The sequence below is a fragment of the Tiliqua scincoides genome, chromosome 1 (assembly GCF_035046505.1).
Source record: "Tiliqua scincoides isolate rTilSci1 chromosome 1, rTilSci1.hap2, whole genome shotgun sequence".
NCBI classification, from domain to species: Eukaryota; Metazoa; Chordata; class Lepidosauria; order Squamata; family Scincidae; genus Tiliqua; species Tiliqua scincoides.
This window is the reverse complement of record NC_089821.1, coordinates 258,680,800-258,700,397: the sequence shown is the minus strand read 5'-3', so window position 1 is coordinate 258,700,397 and position 19,598 is coordinate 258,680,800. Positions and strand designations below refer to the sequence as shown.

Below are 19,598 nucleotides of genomic sequence, written 5' to 3'. Positions count from 1 at the left end.
TTTGAAGAATATTTTCCAGTTTGATCAAACAGTTATTTTACTAATTAAAAGTTGCAGCCTAATACGTCGATGGTTTGCCAGCACTTATCACCTATCCTGCTCCTGCAGGGAAGGGTTGCATGTGTTCTAGGCCATGCTGCTGGTTTAAGGAATCTATCCTTACAACATGCTCCAGGTTCTTCTGTAAGAGAAGAGTCTTCTGTGCTTCCAGGATAAGAACATAAGAACAGCCCCACTGGATCAGGTCATAGGCCCATCTAGTCCAGCTACCTGTATCTCACAGCGGCCCACCAAATGCCCCAGGGAGCACACCAGATAACAAGAGACCTCATCCTGGTGCCCTCCCCTACATCTGGCATTCTGACTTAACCCATTCCTAAAATCAGGAGGTTGCGCATACACATCATGGCTTGTACCCCATAATGGATTTTTCCTCCAGAAACTCGTCCAATCCCCTTTTAAAGGCGTCTAGGCTAGACGCCAGCACCACATCCTGTGGCAAGGAGTTCCACAGACCGACCACGCGCTGAGTAAAGAAATATTTTCTTTTGTCTGTCCTAACCTGCCCAACACTCAATTTTAGTGGATGTCCCCTGGTTCTGGTATTATGTGAGAGTGTAAAGAGCATCTCCCTATCCACTCTGTCCATCCCCTGCATAATTTTGTATGTCTCAATCATGTCCCCCCTCAAGCGTCTCTTTTCTAGGCTGAAGAGGCCCAAACGCCGTAGCCTTTCCTCATAAGGAAGGTGCCCCAGCCCCGTAATCAACTTAGTCGCTCTCTTTTGCACCTTTTCCATTTCCACTATGTCTTTTTTGAGATGCGGCGACCAGAACTGGACACAATACTCCAGGTGTGGCCTTACCATCGATTTGTACAACGGCATTATAATACTAACCGTTTTGTTCTCAATACCCTTCCTAATGATCCCAAGCATAGAATTGGCCTTCTTTACTGCCGCCGCACATTGGGTCGACACTTTCATCGACCTGTCCACCACCACCCCAAGATCTCTCTCCTGATCTGTCACAGACAGCTCAGACAGATAGATGCAACTGTTGCAAAAAGGATTTTCAAAGTTTGAAAACGACTGGATGCAGAGTGCCTGTGGCATGATTTGTTTCTTTAGAGCAATGTCCAGTTCCAAACCAGTTAATTTCATAGAGCTTAGTATGAGCTTAATATAGCCTCAGAGACACACACAAAAAGATAATGAATCATAACATTTGCAAAGATGGCCAGCTCAACAGTTATTGCCATGAAGGCTATAACAACAATACCGATAAAGACATTATTATCCTTTGCAGTGAATCACTCAAAGTTTCCCTGGATTGTGACGTCACTGCTCCACATATTCTTTGGTAACAAAATCCCACTGTTAAGTCATATCATCCATGTCAACTTAGCAGAGATGACTTGGTGATTTAAGTGCCAATAGTAGTGCTGTTTTAACAGCTACACACAAGCTTGTTGATTAAGTACTCTCACTTCACTCTGTGATCCTGCAGTGTCATTTGCCAAAGCCTTTAGGCCTCACTTAGAGCAGAGCATGAGGTCAGGTTTCCTTTTCCCTGAAGTGGTTAAAGCACATGGGTGGTCACAGTTCCAGTAAGAGTCACTTTTTCCTTGGGGGTGGGGGGGGGAGGAAGGAGAAGGAGGGGGAGCTTGGCTAAAATAAACTTTAAAGTGCCCCCTCTCTATATAGGCTTCTGTGGAAAATATGCAATACATTCTGCAGGATGGCAACATAAACCTATGCCTCTTTGACATGTGCAACAGATGTGAGTAGCAGGAAGAGGAGAAACTTCACAGGGTCCTCTTCATTTTCAGAAACACCAACCAGCCACTGAGATAGTATTCAACTTACTCTTCCATCTTTATCCACTCCAGCTAGCTGTCCGGTTGCAATCCTGATTTTGTCTGGATGAACAGCAAGGCTAAAGAAATAATGCCAAGTCAGTAATTTGTTAGGGACAGCATTCCGTGGTTAACAATGCTTTTCCAAATGTTATTCACCAAGCACCCAATCCAGACGTGGAAAAAGGAGTCCTCTAAACAATGGTACATCTTTGAATGGCTTTTAGTGCTACAGTATCACTATGGCTTTTCTACCATCTATGTACAGCCTGGGACACTCAGCATCTGCTGTAGAGTGCACAGCCTGCAAATTTTGGCAGTACTAAACAAGTATACTTGACATCTAAAAAAATTACACTCCTGTGTCTGAGCATCATGCAATTTAACTGTACACAGAAATCTGAGCAGACTGTCAGTGTTCTCATAAACTTAGCACATCCAGACTGATATCAAAAATATGAATCTATGCCCACTGTATAAGTATTCTATAAAGGGGCACACCAAGACCCTAGAACGTAGGAGATGAAAGCAGCACATAAGAAACCTGGTAAAGGGAGATACTGACCTCAGTGTACACATGAGTGTGTGCTTGTGTTCATTTTTCCTTTGCTAACACAGGCAAGGTACATGAACACACACACATCTACCAATGTAGATAACTAGCTCTAATCTGGATGAATCTTTACAAGCGAGTCATCGCAATAGATAAAACTGAAATTACATATTCTTCTCCTGCTTATAGTACTCTGTTCCCATTTTCCTGCCCTTCATTGGTTGTGTCAGTTCTGGATTGTAAGCCTGAGGCAGAAAGCCACCCTCTCATGTTTTTAAAGGACACATGAAAGAATAATAATAAACGTAACAGCAGCAGCCTGAATTCTAGCAACTCCTAGAAAGAAAGAAAGAAAGAAAGAAAGAAAGAAAGAAAGAAAGAAAGAAAGAAAGAAAGAAAGAAAGAAAGAAAGAAAGAAAGAAAGAAAGAAAGAAAGAAAGAAAGAAAGAAAGAAAGAAAGAAAGAAAGAAAGAAAGGAAGGAAGCAAGAAAGAAAGAAAGGAAGGAAGGAAGCAAGAAAGAAAGGAAGGAAGCAAGGAAGGAAGCAAGGAAGGAAGCAAGGAAGGAAGCAAGGAAGCAAGGAAGCAAGGAAGCAAGGAAGCAAGGAAGCAAGGAAAGAAAGAAAAGGAAAGGAAAGGAAAGAAAGATTTTTGAGATCAAGTGAAGAACAATAAATACAGAATTACATCACTATACAAGTAGAACATGTTGTGGAAGCATGCACCAACCATTTCACACAATCTGTATGTCCCAAGAAGTGCCGCTGAGTCCGCTCTTCATAGTTAAAGAGTACTACTACGGATGCTATGAAATATACTATTTCTCCAGTAGGAAGAAGGTAAACATTAGCTCGACAGTCTTTTCCACGATAACCATATCTTTTTGTTTTTAGTCAAGGTTTTAAAATTCAGATTATTAAGGGAACTGGTTTTACAAAACTTGTACCATGAAGGTCTGTGGCAATGTGAAACTTCTATAAATTCCCTTTTATAAGCTGCACACCCACATTACTTACATTTTTGGAATACTATTTTATTCCCCTCTTTCCCAGCAAACACTGCAGTTCAGTCAAAGCAGCAATCGGAAGCAAAAACAATGAATTGTATGTCCCTGAATATAAAGTAAGCACATGGAAACTACACAGAAGTATGAAACATAAAAATGTCAGTTTGTAAATGGGAAATATGAAGCTTTCATTAGGTCATTACAGAAGCCGCTGTACTACCTTAACCTATTTTGCAGCCACAGGATTGCATCTGACCGCAGGGCCTTCTTACTGCTGAGTTCCTGAGAGGAAGTGTATCAGTTCCATTTGGCCTTTTAAAAGAAGTGTGTGAAAATTCCAAAAGCTCCTTGCAAGGTGGCAAGATATCGCTAAGCAGATCCACAATGCTAGAAGCCTCTCTGAAGATTCCAGCAGAGGGGGAAAAAAGAACTTTCTGGTCTGACCTAAACTAGTTTAGTCTGACCTAAACTAAGAGAAACATGAATAAGAGAGGAAAGTGTAGTCATAACCACGGTTAAGAGATCAAGAAAGAGGAAAGTGTAGTCATAACCACGGTTAAGAGATCAAGAATGCCCTGTAGGCAGGCAAACACACCCTCCTTCCCCTGTGCTTACAAAATCCCTCTGCTTTTCATTTTTGGCACTAATTGTGATGACATCATGATGCCTGCAGTGGTGGTTGAACCAACCATGCTTAATATTAAGCAACAACTTGCAACCATAGGTTTAGAACTCTGAAAATGGAAAGTTCTTCTGCTCTTTGGTTCTTCACATGATTACCTCTGAGCAAAGAAGGCAAGGGAAAATTAGTGTATGAGAAAAAGTAGGGAGGGAAAGGATTAGTGAACTTTGGGGGCACTTCCAATCTTCTAAACATAGTTAGCTCTGCACCATGAACATCTGCTGAGCATGAGGGAATAGATTCATGATGTCATTAACCAGGGATGGTCTGGTATACCTATCTCCCAAACTGCAGCTAAATATTCACATGGCAGGTATGCTACTCTGAGCTCTCCCAATTTTTAAAATTCCATCGACTGGCTAATCTCAATCTGATAGACGTCTCTTGCTGTTAAAAATTAAAGACCCAGCACATAACAGTTTGGAGAACCTGAAGCCCTTGGGTAACTGTGGGAAAAATTCTTAGTCAAGTTGTAGAGAAGAAAAAATCAGCAAAAACAGCCTAAGGAAAATATGAGTGGTTCTCTGCATGAAAACATATAGCCTGTTATTTAGTGAGCATAAAGTTATTTTTTTCTCTGGGATTCAGGGCTCTTTAATCCCCATTTTTATTAAATTAAGCAGACTTCACAGTTAGAAAACAGGAAACTAGATTTCATAAGGAAGAAAAAACACACACTGGAAAAAGCAAGTATTTTTGCTGAGGTTTCCGATAAGGATACACCCACTCCAGTTTTAATTTCTCAGGAGGCAGCTCTGTCTTGATTTCATAATATTTGTCTACATCTGAAGGAAGAAACATAGTGATTGGTCGTCCCCGCATGAACATCTTGACATACTCTCCTTCTGTCAAAACAAAAATGTGCAGTAGAGTGAGTTTTGCTTCGCAAATTGACGCATACCAGGCTTTGCAAAGAATGTTGAGAATAAGCTCCATTTTGGGACTACAAGCCTCATGCAGATTCGGCCTTTTAGAACAAAATGCACAATTGGTATGTACAGAACTGCTGAAATATCCAGAATACTGTACATCTTTTCCAAGCTCAGACCTGCTGAGGTTGATCAGGCTGTCACATGGTTAAACAAAGAATCAGTTAAAATTTCTTTGGTCTGTTCATAACTGATTAAAATTTGAATAAATCTGTGCAGAAAACAAAAGCACAGTCTGGAAGGAAAAGCAGATTTCAGTTCATGCATAAGTTGCAGCATGCACCATCTTAGAAGTAATATTCCATCCTGGGAGAGAGTGAGGACTATCTCTTCTAACGATGGTGCCTGCCATCTGCAGATTTCATAAATCATTTTTTTTAAGTGCTGCCTGATTAATCAGTTACTTTTTAATTTTAAAAAGTCATCTTAAAAAGATATTTTATTAACTTAACCAATCTATGTTTCAGCCCTAAATATCAATGAACAAGCAGATCAATCTTTGAGAGGGAAAAAAAAGATTTTGCAATTTTAGGAGTACATTGACCCAGGACCTACCAACACAGCGTTGCTATAACGTTTGTAAATAGCTATTTCTTTGAACTTAAGACTAAAATCTCCCCTTTAGGTGACCAAGAAAAGGAAATTTTGCTAATTAGAGCATAACTGGTTCTTTCAAAGGAGGCCTGTTTGTCACAAGCAACACACAGAAATATGAATGGATGAACAGGCCAGTAAAAACTGTGGATTAGCCACTTCAGAGGACACAATCTGCTACACATTTACATTCAGACACACTAACAAGAGAGTAAGTCCCACTGGATTTAATAGGACTTACTTCTGAATAGACATGTCTAGAATTGTACTGTTAATTTGCAAGGCCTTCATATACAAAATTCAAAGGCCACTCAAAAAAATAAAAAGCCAAAAGATTGTGCAGTTATGTGCATCAGTACCATTTGCAGATACAGGCACAGATACGTGTGTGCATCGCTGAATAACTATGATGTGTTTCCGCACGCCTGTCGTCAAGTGACATCAGACATTAAATGACAACACCTAAGCCTCTGAAGCTGAGGGGAGCTGTGCTTCCCTTGTCTCTGGAGGCAGGCCGTGTGCACGGGCTTCCCTGGGCCTCAGAATGCCTCATAAAGCAAAAAAGTCAATTCTGGTTTCCGGAGGAATTTTTTGACCATTCAGAGTGTCACAGAGGCCACATGCAGATGCGCGCAGCCTCTGCAGGGGCTCAGAAAAGTCCCTGGAGGAGAGGGGAGAACAGCTCCCCTCTGTTCCAGAGGTTTGGGGGGGGGGAACAGTGATCAGTGATGGTCTGTTGCATATGTGGCCAGTAGCTGGTTAAAATGTTGCTAAGTGACGCTTGCTTTATTGAAATGATTCAAAAACAACTTGTTGAATCTTAGCCCACAGAAAACAGAGAGGAAACTCACTGCAAGCTAGGACTGCATGATTCCCAGAATAGTGGCTCAGTGGTTAAACAAAAAGATGTCAATGTAAAAAATAAAAGCCAAATAGCCAAAACTATTTTTCATGCTCTTTTTTTAAAATCATGCTAGACTAATACATATCTTTACACCCAGGTTTCATGACTGAATTACCACTATGTTTGTGCCCTATCCCTCCAGAAGACATTGCCATAGGAGACTAAGGCACAAACTGGTACTGTTTCCCAGCAAGCCTATCCTGTACTTCAGAGCAAGTGGTTTTGAATGCTGCCTACTGAATTCTAGAAAAGAAAACACAGAACTCCTTGGAGAGTACACTGGCATCATGAGAGAAATAGGAGGTTAAAGTGTGGAGCCTGTGGATGCTTTGGTTATAAATAGCGCCCACAAAGACGCCAAGTCGCTCTTGCATTTCCTCATCCCAAAGAGACAGGAGAAAAAAAAATAGCAGCATTGTTTTCTTCTGGTACAGTATACAAGCCTGAGAGCTCTCTGGACATATTTTCAGACTTAAAAAAAATAAATTAAAAAGCCTGTGTAAACAAATCATGAATAACCTGACTGGAAAACAACTCAAACACATAGCCTTGGCCCTCTCTTTGAAATCCAACACTATAAAATTTCCTCTTAGGTATACAAGCCCATAGGGGAATTATAGCATTCATGCAAAACTCCTTTGGAAACTGCACCAATAATGGCAGCATATCAACAAAAGCATTTTCGAACAGAACATACTTGCCCAAGGCTAAATTCCTGTAAATACAAGCTAAGAAGAACAGCAATTGAACTTCCTTTTAATTTATATTAGTTTAATTACCATGTTCCAGAACATCAAACCGAACTTTATTGGTTCCCTTCCAACTGTTTAATAGTTTTGAAGCATATAATGAGAGATGAGATTCTTCGTGTTTATCTCAAGCGTGCTTACTACACCCTCCTGAAATTGGCCTTTTTCAAAGACTGAAGACTTGTTTTCTTACAGCAAACAGAAATCCAAAACCAACCAACCAAACAAAAAAGCACATCTGAAAAAGCATGAGCTGAATCTTGGATAATTTAGTGAGTTTGTTGTCACTCACTTGATCTTGATCTTAAGGACTATGAATGCAGCTGGAATGACTAATTACAACAAAACAAAAAACCAGGCAGGCCCCAAAGTAGTTCTGATGATACTGATTATAGGACAAACGCACTGAAAATGTTATGTGCTTTGATATACATGTATGCAGAAGTTTTGTACATGTAAACGCAGTATGCCAACTCTGTCTCTTGTTTCCAACTACAGAAGAGTCGTGCAAACCATGTAAGAACATACAAAGCTGACATATACGCAGTGAGACCATGAATCCATTTGGCATGCAGCACGTGCATGTTTATGTGGAAGTAAGTCCCATTGTGTTCAATGGTATCTACTCCCATGTAAGTGAGTACAGAATTGTAGCCTTAATTTTGTCTATCCTGACTGATGTGTTAGACACCTTCCTGACTTGAGGTATCATGGCGTGAACTTGGGGATCTTCTAAAAGCAAAACATGTGCTCTGCTATGGAGCTAATGAAGGAGATGCTATGGTTATATTTCTGATAAAACAATTTTCATTATGCAAAAATGAACCACTAAGTTATGGTGATGGAGAAGCACCGTAAAATTTATTTTCTCTAATAGGCTTTCTTTCCAGGAAAATTACAGGGTTTAATCTCACACAGAAAAAATAAGCATTACCTAGCAGCCAGACAATAGATGCAGATATTTATTCAGCATTGCAAAGATAAATAAGGTGTAAGCCTGTATCATGCATTTAATGAATTTGCTTTGGAGAAAATGAGGTCCCCATCTAATAGCCACCTGACCCAACTATTCAAATGTCCAAACTGCTCATCTCAACAATTTCTTAGCTGCTTTCCTATATATACTTTACAAGTAGGACTACAGGAAGGTAACTCGTGAATTGGAACATGGTGTCAGTTTTTAGAGCGGCTTAATATTTTCAGACAAGTTGCAAAAAGTGCAAAATCATCAGATGCACTTCTGATACCCAAACCCACCCACACCGATATTCTTCCACTAATTTATTAATTTTAATGACCCCCGCCCCCCAAAAAAAATTCTCAATGTGTATACACCTATATGTGCAGTGTACAAAGCAATTTAAGAACCACCTATCCTTAGGAGAGTGGGTGGGTCTCAATTTCATAAATGCAAATCAGGAACTTAATAGGTAATCCTATATCTCATTACTATCATTATTGTTAAATGGTGCTGCATGCAGAGACCTGCTTCCTTGGCAGTAAAGCATGAAGGATGTATTTCACGTGCAGCCAAGTTAAAAGCAAAGTCCTTAAAATAGGTACTGGCACACAGCTGCATCCTTGATCATAGGCCAAACATGGTAGAACATTTATTAAACCATTAGAACAAATTCTAAAAGTCACAGCATGTTCTTCATACTGGTTTCAAGGAGTCTGTGCCTTTTCAAAAATTTGCTTGGCTGTAGCTGTAGAAAGAGTTAAAGTGCTTTAATAAATGGAAGGATGAAGAAGACATCCTCACACTGCTCTTTCCCGGTTCACAGTGGGCATGCTGGGCTTAGGAAACATCAGAAATTCCCTTTACCGAGTCAGACGATTGGTGGGGGGCCCCAGGTGCCATGCCTGGGGGTGTCAGGGGGATGCCTTTTGCAGACCTTCTGAGCGTCAGGAAGGCCAGGCACAAAAACAGTAAGTGCCTTTCTAAGGCCTCCGGCAGGCCTTCCAAAAGTCAGAGAGCCTGTGAAAGGTTTTCCTGACCCTCAGAAGGCCTGCCAGCGGCCTTAGAAAGGCACTTCCACTTTTAGTGAAAACTGAAAGTGCCTTTCTAAGGTTTGGGGGGGGTGTGTGTGAAAAATATTTTGTGTTTTAAATATTTAAATAAATAATATTTTTTGTGTTAAAAATATAAAAATATTTTGCCCCCCTGGTGCCAGATGGCACAGCTACTGACTGGCAGCCCTTTCAGAGAGGGTCTTCTTCCCCAGCCCTACTTGGAGATGCCTGAGATTAAAACTGGGATCTTCAGCAGGTGAAGCAGCTGTTCTGAGGAAGTTCTCCTAAATTTAGACAAGGCCAAAACAATGCAGAAGCTTTAAAAGAACTTCTAAATTTAGGAGCAACCAATACAAAAAGGTTGCTTCTAACTGATCAACACTCTTGTCAGTGCAGACAAATGCTGTAACACATGAGGTGGAGGGCTTCAGAAATGCTTCAAGAAGGGATGGAGCTTGCTGGCATACCAGCACTCATCCATGGCACACACCTTAGAATGTCTGAATAAGGCCCGCATGGTGAGGCTCTCAAGGTCGCAGGTTTTAAGTCAGCCAAAAGGTAAGGGGGTGGTAAAAGATTGTTAACCTCCATTATGTGTCATGCCAAAATTCTACAGAGTTCTCATGCCTTTAATAATTCTGAAGTTTGATTATTTCTTCTTTCATGGAATTCATCGTCTAGAGTCCTAATATAAAAAGGTTGTTCCTCCTGTCTGGTTCCTGAATCAGTAAGAGAATGGCTTGCTAAAATTCTGACAGGTAATAAATAACAGTCCCTAAATAAGAGTCACGTACGGTTGATCAGTATTTAGAAATATTACTTATTTGAAAGAGTTTCATTGATGCTTCTTTTATGCCTTTTAAGGCATTCTGAGGCCTGGGGAAGCCCCAAGAGGGCTTCCCTGGGCTTCAGACTGCCTTAAAAGGCATAAAAACGTCACTTCTGGTTTTCCTTGGGAAACTGAAAATTATGTTTTTTCAGCTCTGTGGGCCATTCTGAAGTCTTCAGAGGTTGCAGGCGGACATGTGCAGTCTCTGTGGGCTTCAGAAAGCCTTCAGGAGAGGGTTCAGACTACCCATAGCTGATTCTGCCGATTCCAGGGAACCCGCGTTGAGCCAGACCTGCAAATAAACCAGCTCATCTGTATTTGCAGATGGTTATACCACTGCTAAAGATAGTCTGTAAACACATGGCAAGATGGCAGTCATGATATATACATAATAGAAAGGCACCCAGTCACCACTGTATACTACCAAGTTGGTCTTCTGAAATTAACATTAGGATCAAGTCTCACTGTGTAAATGTACATAATGCTATTGTTGAGACCACTTGTATATAGATCAGTTCTGCATATTCTGTGGAGTTGAAGTTGTGTGTCTTCATATACCCTGCATGTAGAAATTCAGAATTCTAAAACATATTTCAGAACTAAATGAGTGGTTTGGTGCTATGTCCCTAATAGGTAATATAAACTGAGAGGGCTACCAGAAACAAAAAAGCACTAGAACAGAAAATACATTCTGCTTAGAAACACTGAGATGGAAATCTTGGAACTAATGTCCTTTCTGAAGGTGCTGCTTTCTGAAATGCAATGGCAGTCATTACATAAAAATGCTTGTATTAACTTTTTAAAAGGTTCCCCATTTTAATGAATTACTATACAAATTTGTATGCCAATGGGCCAAAGAACATGTATGAGTCACTGGCAGCTAACCTACAACACACAAAATATTACTTTAAAAAATACATTCAATATACAGCCACAAAACAGCTAATCAGCAACAGCCCCACAAGACCTTATTTTTATTATCCTCACTTGGCATTTTCTGTTTATTGAAAGTAATGACATTTGGACCAAATGACAGCAGTGACTAAGACTGGAGGAACCAAAAAGAACTAAGTCCAATCCCAACCCCAGGGAAGTACATCATAGATACATACATCCTACAACAGTTTAATCGGCAGAATCTGGACAGCACATCACACAAGGAGCACAGAAGCATATGAAGGACACTACCCTAGGACAGAACAGGGAACTATAGATAATCAAGTGGTTGCCTCAGGCAGCAAAATGATAGAAGGTACTTGTCTCTGTTCACCTATTTGCCTCCAGTGCTCCTCTTCCTTTCACCCTAGGGACTGGACAGGAAGAACAGGACAGAAAGGAAGAGGAAATGGTGATGGGAGGAGAGTGCTAAGTTAGAACACTGGTGTGTGGGAGGAGAAGAGGCTGGCATATCACTGGGTATGGTGTGACAGCATTTGGCATGCTACCTCAGCAGTCAGGAGGTCTTAGGTCAACCCTGGTCTAAGCCCTACAGTACAGGGAAAAGTATCTCTCTTTCCCACCACCCACAATTTGCCCCAGCAGGGAATTGTGCAGATTGTAGCATTGTAAAAATAGCATAGCAAAGAACAGGATTTTTTTAAAAATGCAAGAACTATGCAATATGCGCCATGCAATTGAGCTAACATGCTCCAGGTTTCAAGCTTCATGCTTCAGTAACATTTTGCCGATCGAAGTCAGTAATTCTTATTAAACAATGATATCCTTGACTGACAGTAAGTGTACATACATTCTACAATTACTAGACATACTCTCTCAAACAAGTCAGCAGCCGACACACAGCCAGATAAAATTTACTTGTAACAAAGAAACAAAACTTTGTTCTTATGTGTTCTCATAGAAGGATATTTTTAAAGCCCTCAGCTTTTGTTATTCAGTTCTATGCTGCATGATTGGTAACCCAGAACCCTGAGGGCAAAAGAGATCTTTTAGTTGGCACTTTGAGATACAGACAGAAGACAAACACCCTGAGTACACTCAGGTATATGCTGTGTTTATTCCCAAAAGGACAAAATTATATGCATACCAATCAACATTTGCCTTTGTTGGGAGCAATAATATCCTATAAAGTGTTGGGATTAGGTTAAAAAGTTCTAATAAAATTGGTTGAATAATATACTTTGGGAAAACAAAATGCCAAATAAAAGATCTTTTTTAAAAAGTGGGGGAATTTAACTAGAAAGCAACCAGCTAGCATAGTTTTAATCCTTACCTTGGTTGTTCTTTTCTCGGGTTGACATTTTTGCTGGTTATGGGACAGAAATAAAACAACTTACAGGTGTTTCCTGTCCTGGGAGAAGCTACCAATTCAAACCCAACCTAATATTTTGGAAAAGTAAATATGCAGTTGGGAAACAAATCTAGTACAACAAATAAAAATCAGAAACTTTATACAATGTGAAAGCCAAACAACAGAATCTGTGCAGAGATATTCATGCAGCAGCTGAACATAGATTTCATTTATTTTGCTCTGATCCTGAGGCTCACATGAGCTCTTTATACTCTTCAGAAAGCTTGGGCACCTGAGCAGTCCAACCAGTTTTAAATGAAGGTCCAAACCCACTTAAGAATGCATATACTTCTTTCCACAGAAATGAATAGGAATGTTCTCATAAGCAGGTGAAATTTCATGTATAAAAATTCCTATGCCTGCAAGAATACAAAATTGTGCTCTTTTCTCTCTGTAAGTCTGAAAACAATGAAAATCATGCCACTCGATGCAGTATACTTTGAACTAAAGTATACTGCATCTAGTGTACCTAGGGAACCTATTGAAACAAGACACATGATTTATTACACTGCTGATACGCGTAGAAATGTTTACTTTTTCACAGTTATGCAAACTTAGTTTAGCTTTCTAACGTTGAATAGAAATGTCTGTTTTATAATAAATGTTTCCAATTACCTTGGCTGACGATGACATCTTTGTGTCTGGGGAGAAAAATGCAAGAAGTTAATTAAGTAAACTATTTGAAAAACTAAATCTTAATAATTTGCAACTTGATACTTATCTAACTTTGCATTTAACTACACAAGATGAACTATATGAAAGATAATGGATTACAATGTGTGTTTTTAAATTGGGTTTTTATACAACTAGATTTTTAAAACTTCACTTATCTTTTCAAAATTAAATCTCACAATATGAAAACTGAATTTAATATAAACATGTGATCTCTAAAGGTTCAACGATGGTTATCAAGTTAAGAGCTCTTCTATGCAAATAAAAAAAATCAGAAAAATATTCAGTTAGCCAAAGGTTTCAGAGGAACTTGCCTAAATTTAACAACTAAGAAGCAGTGCCTAGATTGTGGAGTGTGATTCCTCAACAGGTGAGGAAGATATCCCAACTCATCATTCAGAAGAGAACTTAAGGTCTCCATATTCTTCGAGGCTTTCAGGTTTAAGAATTATTGTAGATGCTATAAACATAATATATTTACTTTAAAACATATGAAGCCACGATCTACTGAGTCAGACCAATAATCTGCCTAGGACAGAATTTTCTACACTGATTTGCAGCTGTACTTAAGGTCTTTTTTAGACATCCCTTAAGATGTCAGAAACTGAACCCAAGATCTTCTGTAGAAAGAATCATGTGCTCTACACCACTGGAGTTATGGCTTTGCATTTTTTTTTTAACTGATGCTCTCCAATTTACATTTAAAAGATCTAATTTATTGAAGTTGCTTGTTTTACTGTTTTTCTTTCGGTGTAAGCCAGCTTGTATATTATTTCAATAGAAAATCTGTCTTGACAATATTTTAGATATAAAGTAATTAAATGTGTTGCAAATCAAGCTAGTTCAAAATTTTACAATGCCCTCAGTCAGGGCTCCAGAAACTTATGGAGCATTCCTGACTGGTAAGAACTGCACTGCCCATTTTAGAGAACAGAGCAGTTCAAATGTGCAGGAGCACATTTGTGCCATCTGTGCTATCAAAGCATTAATGTATTTTGGGATCAGATGGAAGACTACACCATTGTATGCAAATATATTGGCTTTAGAGTTGAAGAGGACTCCTAGGTGGAGGTGAAAATGTTAAGCACTTACTTGTCTGCATTCTTGCCACTTTTGGATATCAATTTTGATGCTGAAGGTGCTCTCATCAGTTTTTTATGACTGTCTTCCAAATTTTCCCATGCTCCATGCGATTTCTCAATGGCTGGTGATCTCTTTATACTAGAAAAAGCACATTTTTTCCCTTTGTCAGACCAAGAACTAACTAGACAACACAATAGCTGGCATTGGAAATGTGAAGACCAGATCAAGCAGCAGGAGACAGAAGTAGCGCCAGGCCAGGACATCCTTCAAGCAAACCCAAAAGACCTCCAGAAACAAGGATTAGAGAAAATGACCCAACTGGATGTGTAAAAACAGTCAAAAGGGCAACCATTTTTTGGCATTATTTTGCCAAAAATCTTAGGCATTATTTCTTTTAAGAGTCCAGAAAAATGTTGAGAACAAAGAATCATAATTTGTTTTTTAATGCTGCTTGTAGAGTGTGAAACATCCCACAAAACACAGTTGGAAATCTTTACCTCAAGAAAAAATGATGAAGAAACTAGCATAGTGGCTAAAGCATATGATGTGTTACCCAGGAAGCTTCCAGTTCAAATCTAATCTCTCTTCAGACATTACAAAGCATGGGCATTATTCATGTAATGGAAGCAAGAGTGTACTGGCAAGCCCCATTTGTGCACAGATACCAGATACTCTCCAGAAGACCCATCTCTTGCCCTTCTCATGGAAAGCAGTTCTTGCTGCAGAAGACAGCATTCAATGGGGGAAAGGGGCAGGTCTTACCAGCATTCTCAGTGTTTTTTAACATCCTCTTTTTTAAAAAGGACTTCAGTCATAAACACAATGGGGTGGACCTTGTGATAAATCATCCATCCTCAGCTTCGGCTCCCCATATGCAAAACCATCTTACCAAACAGTGTTGTTTTAAGGATACCACAATAATACACTGCACACTTTGAACATTTGGAAATGCCGTATAAATGCCAATTATCATGGCTAAGTGATACGTTTTCTCATATTATGTAAGAAACTGATAATTAGGAGTTGTTCAATGTAATGAATCCCTGGAGAATAAGTAGCTTAATCATTGTGCACACAATTGTATCCAAACCCTTCCTTTTCCTTGTGCTCCCTCTTGCGTGATTCTGCACAATTTTTGACAATTTCCTCTTCCTTCTCTAGCCCCCACCCATGCCACATATTTTCTTGTTCCATAGGGCCCCAGGACTGTCAGAAACACATTTCTGGGAGGGAGATCAGAGTCAGGGGAGACTGTAGGGAAAATTGTGTCTATCCCTTCTAGCGTGAACCCACGACAGAACAGATGGAAGACAAGAACTGGATACAACCTGCCGTCTGCATTTAAGAATTTATAACAGTGAAATCTTGAGCATATTTACTCAGATGCAAGACCCACTGAGATCAACTGAGGCTTATTCCCTTACAAGGGAATTTCTTTATTCCATGAGTTTAGTATTGTGGCATCTCATTCTGAAATGCTTCCATTTTTGCTCAGTTTAGGTGTGAAATGGCTTCTGAAGAGAGTGAAAGTTCAGTTCCTATCACCAGTTGCCCAAGAGATAGTCTTGACATGCATCCAGTTAAGAACGCCTTTTGGAAAGAATGGTATGTACAAGCAATCGACTGCAAGCATATTTCCACAAGACCTTAAAAAGATAAAAGGGAGGAGTTAACAGTGACAAAAGTTATAAAGTCAAACATTAGAAAAGCAACACACACTTCTGTGTGCGAGTGGGGGAGGGAGCTGTGCACACTCAGTCAGGCAGTAGCAAATTAATAGACTAAAACCCAAGAACAAAAGCCTTTGTACAGTTAAGATGCCAGGCAGGAGAACAGACCAAAGTCCACTTTCAGATAAGTTTGTGTAAGATAAGAAAAAGAGTTTATGAGAAACAGTTAAACGTGCATTAGTTTGTGGCTGCCTCAAACTTTATGAGCTGGCTACTCAGAAAGCACTTCCATGTAGGAAAAAGAAATCAGCAAACTGCATCTGCTTCACTGCATATGCAGGCTCTGGGAAAACTATCACTGCATTTTCAGTGTGCACATGAATACAGGGTAGGGCACATAGATATGGGTGAAAATACGATACACACATGTTTCCCATCTAGGAAATCCATAATGCTTGAAGCAGCCTTTAAGTGAGTGAGTTTTTGGATTCTCTCCCTGCCCTTTTCGCAAGCGGGCATGATGCAACCATCACCTTGTCACTCAACAACCAATAAGAACTAAAGTATACAGTTTAAATGTTTTGAAAATTCTTACATGGTGAGGAAATGTCAGACTTTGTGAAGCTATCTGAAATACAATAGTTTTTGATAAAATCCCATTTCAACGGATCTTGAAGCCTCTTTCACAGAACAAAATGGCTTTTACCCAGCCATTACATCGTCCATTACATGGACAATAAAGAACACCAGCTTGTTCTAGAGATGCATGCCTGCAATAGGATGCTAGCTAGTGCTTGGGGAGGGTGGGAGAGTAAAGGCAATAGCACAGACATCAGATATGAATTTACATTCATTTCTAGAAATCGACAAGAAGATGCAACACTACCTGACCTATCTAGAGGTCATACTGCTGGACTTGATGTGCTTGCCAGAGGGATTCACTGTTCCATTCAACTAGGTCCCTTTGTTTGCTGGCATGCAATGACACCCAGTAACACTCTGGGTGTCATTGCATGACACTCTAGGGCAGGTCTCTGCAGCTCTTATTTTCAAACATGCAGGATCTGGTACAGATTTATTTGGGGCTAAACTGCTGCTTGGTGAACATATGGTCATTGCTGTTTTACCATTTGGTGTGAAGAATTTGAACTCAAACACATAAAAGCAAAGAAAAAAGCAAGAAAGCAATACAAACACTCTGCTGCAGGCCAAGAAGCAGGGTGCCAAAATTAACAAGATACTCTGCTGAGTCCTAAGCTATTAGTATACATAAAATGCCACCATACCCATTTTTGGGGCAGGAAGATCAAAATATTAATTAGGTGCATTAACAGCGTCTATAGAATTAAATGCAAGGCACCCATTTTTTCTATTATAGTAACAGAACTGAATGTCAAAATCTAAAGCTAAATGAGATCAGGGTCACTTCCATATTTATGAGGGAACTTTACTGTGTTGGGGGAGGAATAGGTGGGCAATAGCAGTGCAGCCAGAGTAGGGAGCCCATTCATGTCATGGTACATTAATATTTCTCTTCTGGGCTGATGTCACACTTAGGTAGGCATCTGGGAATGAAAACATGCTTCACGCCAACTCAAAATGTTAGCCCATCTAGTTTAGTACTGGCTACCGTGACTGGCAACATCCTCTTCAAGGATACAGACAGGTTTTGCAGCCCTGTTAGAAGGTCCCTTTCCAGTGGAGATGTGAAGGAATGAACTTGGGACCTTTTCCATACAAGGTCTGTGCTCTAATACTGAGGTATAGCCTCAATGGGCTGGAGGGGAACTGCTCCTCTCAGGAAAAGAGAGAACTCTTAAGAGAGCTTTGTACTCCTCTGAGGAGAACAGGTTGAGTTTTACCCATTCTCCTCAGTACACTTTTGAAGAAGGAATAATGCACACATGCTTTTAATTGAGAAACCAAGCAGGGTGTTAGTATTGCTGCAACCACTTCCTAGCTCTGTACTTGGGTACTTAGGAAACCTTTTGCCTGAAGCAGAGCTCTTGACCTCTGGGATCTGCTTGTGTATTGGGAGAGTCTGTGCAGAGGGCTGGGGAGAAGGTGAAGGTGATGCTTGAGTTTGTGGGTTTTGATCATTAGAATGAGAATCCTCTTTTTTTTCTCTCTGTCCTTGAAGTTTTTCCTTCTTTTTTTCTGTACCGCTGCAAAACAAAGTATAAGAAAGGTTTAAAAAAAAAGATTTTTTTTTAAAAAAGCAAACAAGTGGGCAGGGGGAAGGAACACGAAAACATGAACATAGTATTGGTTAAAAAATATATAATGAAATGAATCAGTGCAACTGCTACAGAGACCAAATACTTTTTCTTCCCCGTTTTGCTTGGATGGACAATAGCCCTACAAGTTTACCTAACACTGACACTGGTTCTGAGGATCATGCTCTATATGATTTCTCAGTTGTAGGTGGTATTACACAGCAGAAGCTAGCAATTACAAAAGAGGAATTTCCTTATTTTTACAGTTCTAACACAAAAATATGTATCTGCTTTCACATCATGCATATGTATGGATCTTTTGGGGTCTTGCAAGCAAACAGGGTACCCAAAAATGATTATTATCAACAATTTAAAAGGTTAGTTTACATTTCTTGAAAGAGTACTGCACTTTCAACATTTTCCAGAGCAAAGTCACATGGCAAAACAAAATGAAGGAAATAACTTACCACAAAAGAAAATAACTTTTGAAGTTATTATTGTCACAGCTGTATTGGCAGCATTTACTTGCTGACAGTCTTCATGCCAGGTATCTTACAGTAAATCAACTATTGCCTTTCTGGCCTCTGAGCTATTACATCCTAGGTCAGCACTCATTTGCACTGAGAGACCACCAGCATTTAGCTTGCTCTTGGTTATAAACAAAAATTCAGGATGTGAGTATCAATGCAGCACAGTACAGCTGACTTGTTGACTGAGCCCATCCCCCAGAATATAACTTTCATTTATTGCTCCCTCTTTGCTTCCTTTTGCTTTGCTTTTACAGCTTAGCCTACCTCACTGGGTTGTTATGTGGCTCTCAAGAGATCTACAACGTATATTGTCCTGAGCTCCCTGGAGAAAAGGCAGGCTACAAATATGTCATATAAACACACAACAAATAGATAGACAAAAAGCTATATAAAGCTTTAAATAAAGAGCAAGACAATCAACTTCATTTTCTCAAGACATCTTAAATGTATCTTACTTTATTTTACTAATTTATAACAGTTTTACTAATATTTTGTTAATGGATGAAAAAGCAGACTATGGTAATATAATCATGCCTCCATAAACCAAACTCCCCTCCTCCTTTTTTTAAAATTATACTTTTCAGCATAACTGCAGCTCTCAGTATCCACATTTTACTAGAAGAAAAGCTACTGCAGTCAGTCTGTGGAAGGATAGAAACACAAAGAGATAACTAACCAGATGGTAAAACACTGAGCATGCTTTGATCTTACATCTCTCATTGGCTTGGATTCAAAGATCCTGCTACATCACAGAAAGTGTTCTGCAGAGGAGGCTGATTTTCCCCATGTCCTCCAAAAGCTGCTCTGGAAGGTTTCCTAAGCATTTGCATCAAGTTGAAAGGAAGAGGGGCACGTACAAGAGCTACAGATGGGGTGGGGGGAACTGGTGACTGATCTGGTCACCAGCAAGCAAGCAGCTTGCTGTTATTTTTATTTTCCAAACAATACTATTAGAACAGCATGCAAGTGTGTTATTGTTAGCCAGACAGATGTTTCCAAACACAA

General features: G+C 39.7%; 1 protein-coding gene across 2 annotated transcripts in view; it reads right to left on the bottom strand.

The window, feature by feature from the left end:
* Positions 1 to 19,598, bottom strand: part of EML4 (EMAP like 4) — a 92,570-nt gene that overhangs the window by 39,944 nt on the left and 33,028 nt on the right. Inside the window, exons 4-10 of one of the 2 annotated variants that reach the window (XM_066623342.1) lie at positions 17,833 to 18,012; positions 14,187 to 14,315; positions 13,038 to 13,063; positions 12,345 to 12,377; positions 4,818 to 4,941; positions 3,138 to 3,287; positions 1,868 to 1,937 (exon numbers count right to left, since the gene is read on the bottom strand). In XM_066623342.1, coding sequence (XP_066479439.1) covers positions 1,868 to 1,937; positions 3,138 to 3,287; positions 4,818 to 4,941; positions 12,345 to 12,377; positions 13,038 to 13,063; positions 14,187 to 14,315; positions 17,833 to 18,012 — 712 coding nt within the window. The remainder of the gene's footprint in view (positions 1 to 1,867; positions 1,938 to 3,137; positions 3,288 to 4,817; positions 4,942 to 12,344; positions 12,378 to 13,037; positions 13,064 to 14,186; positions 14,316 to 17,832; positions 18,013 to 19,598) is intronic. The other variant, XM_066623333.1, reaches the window with a different exon arrangement.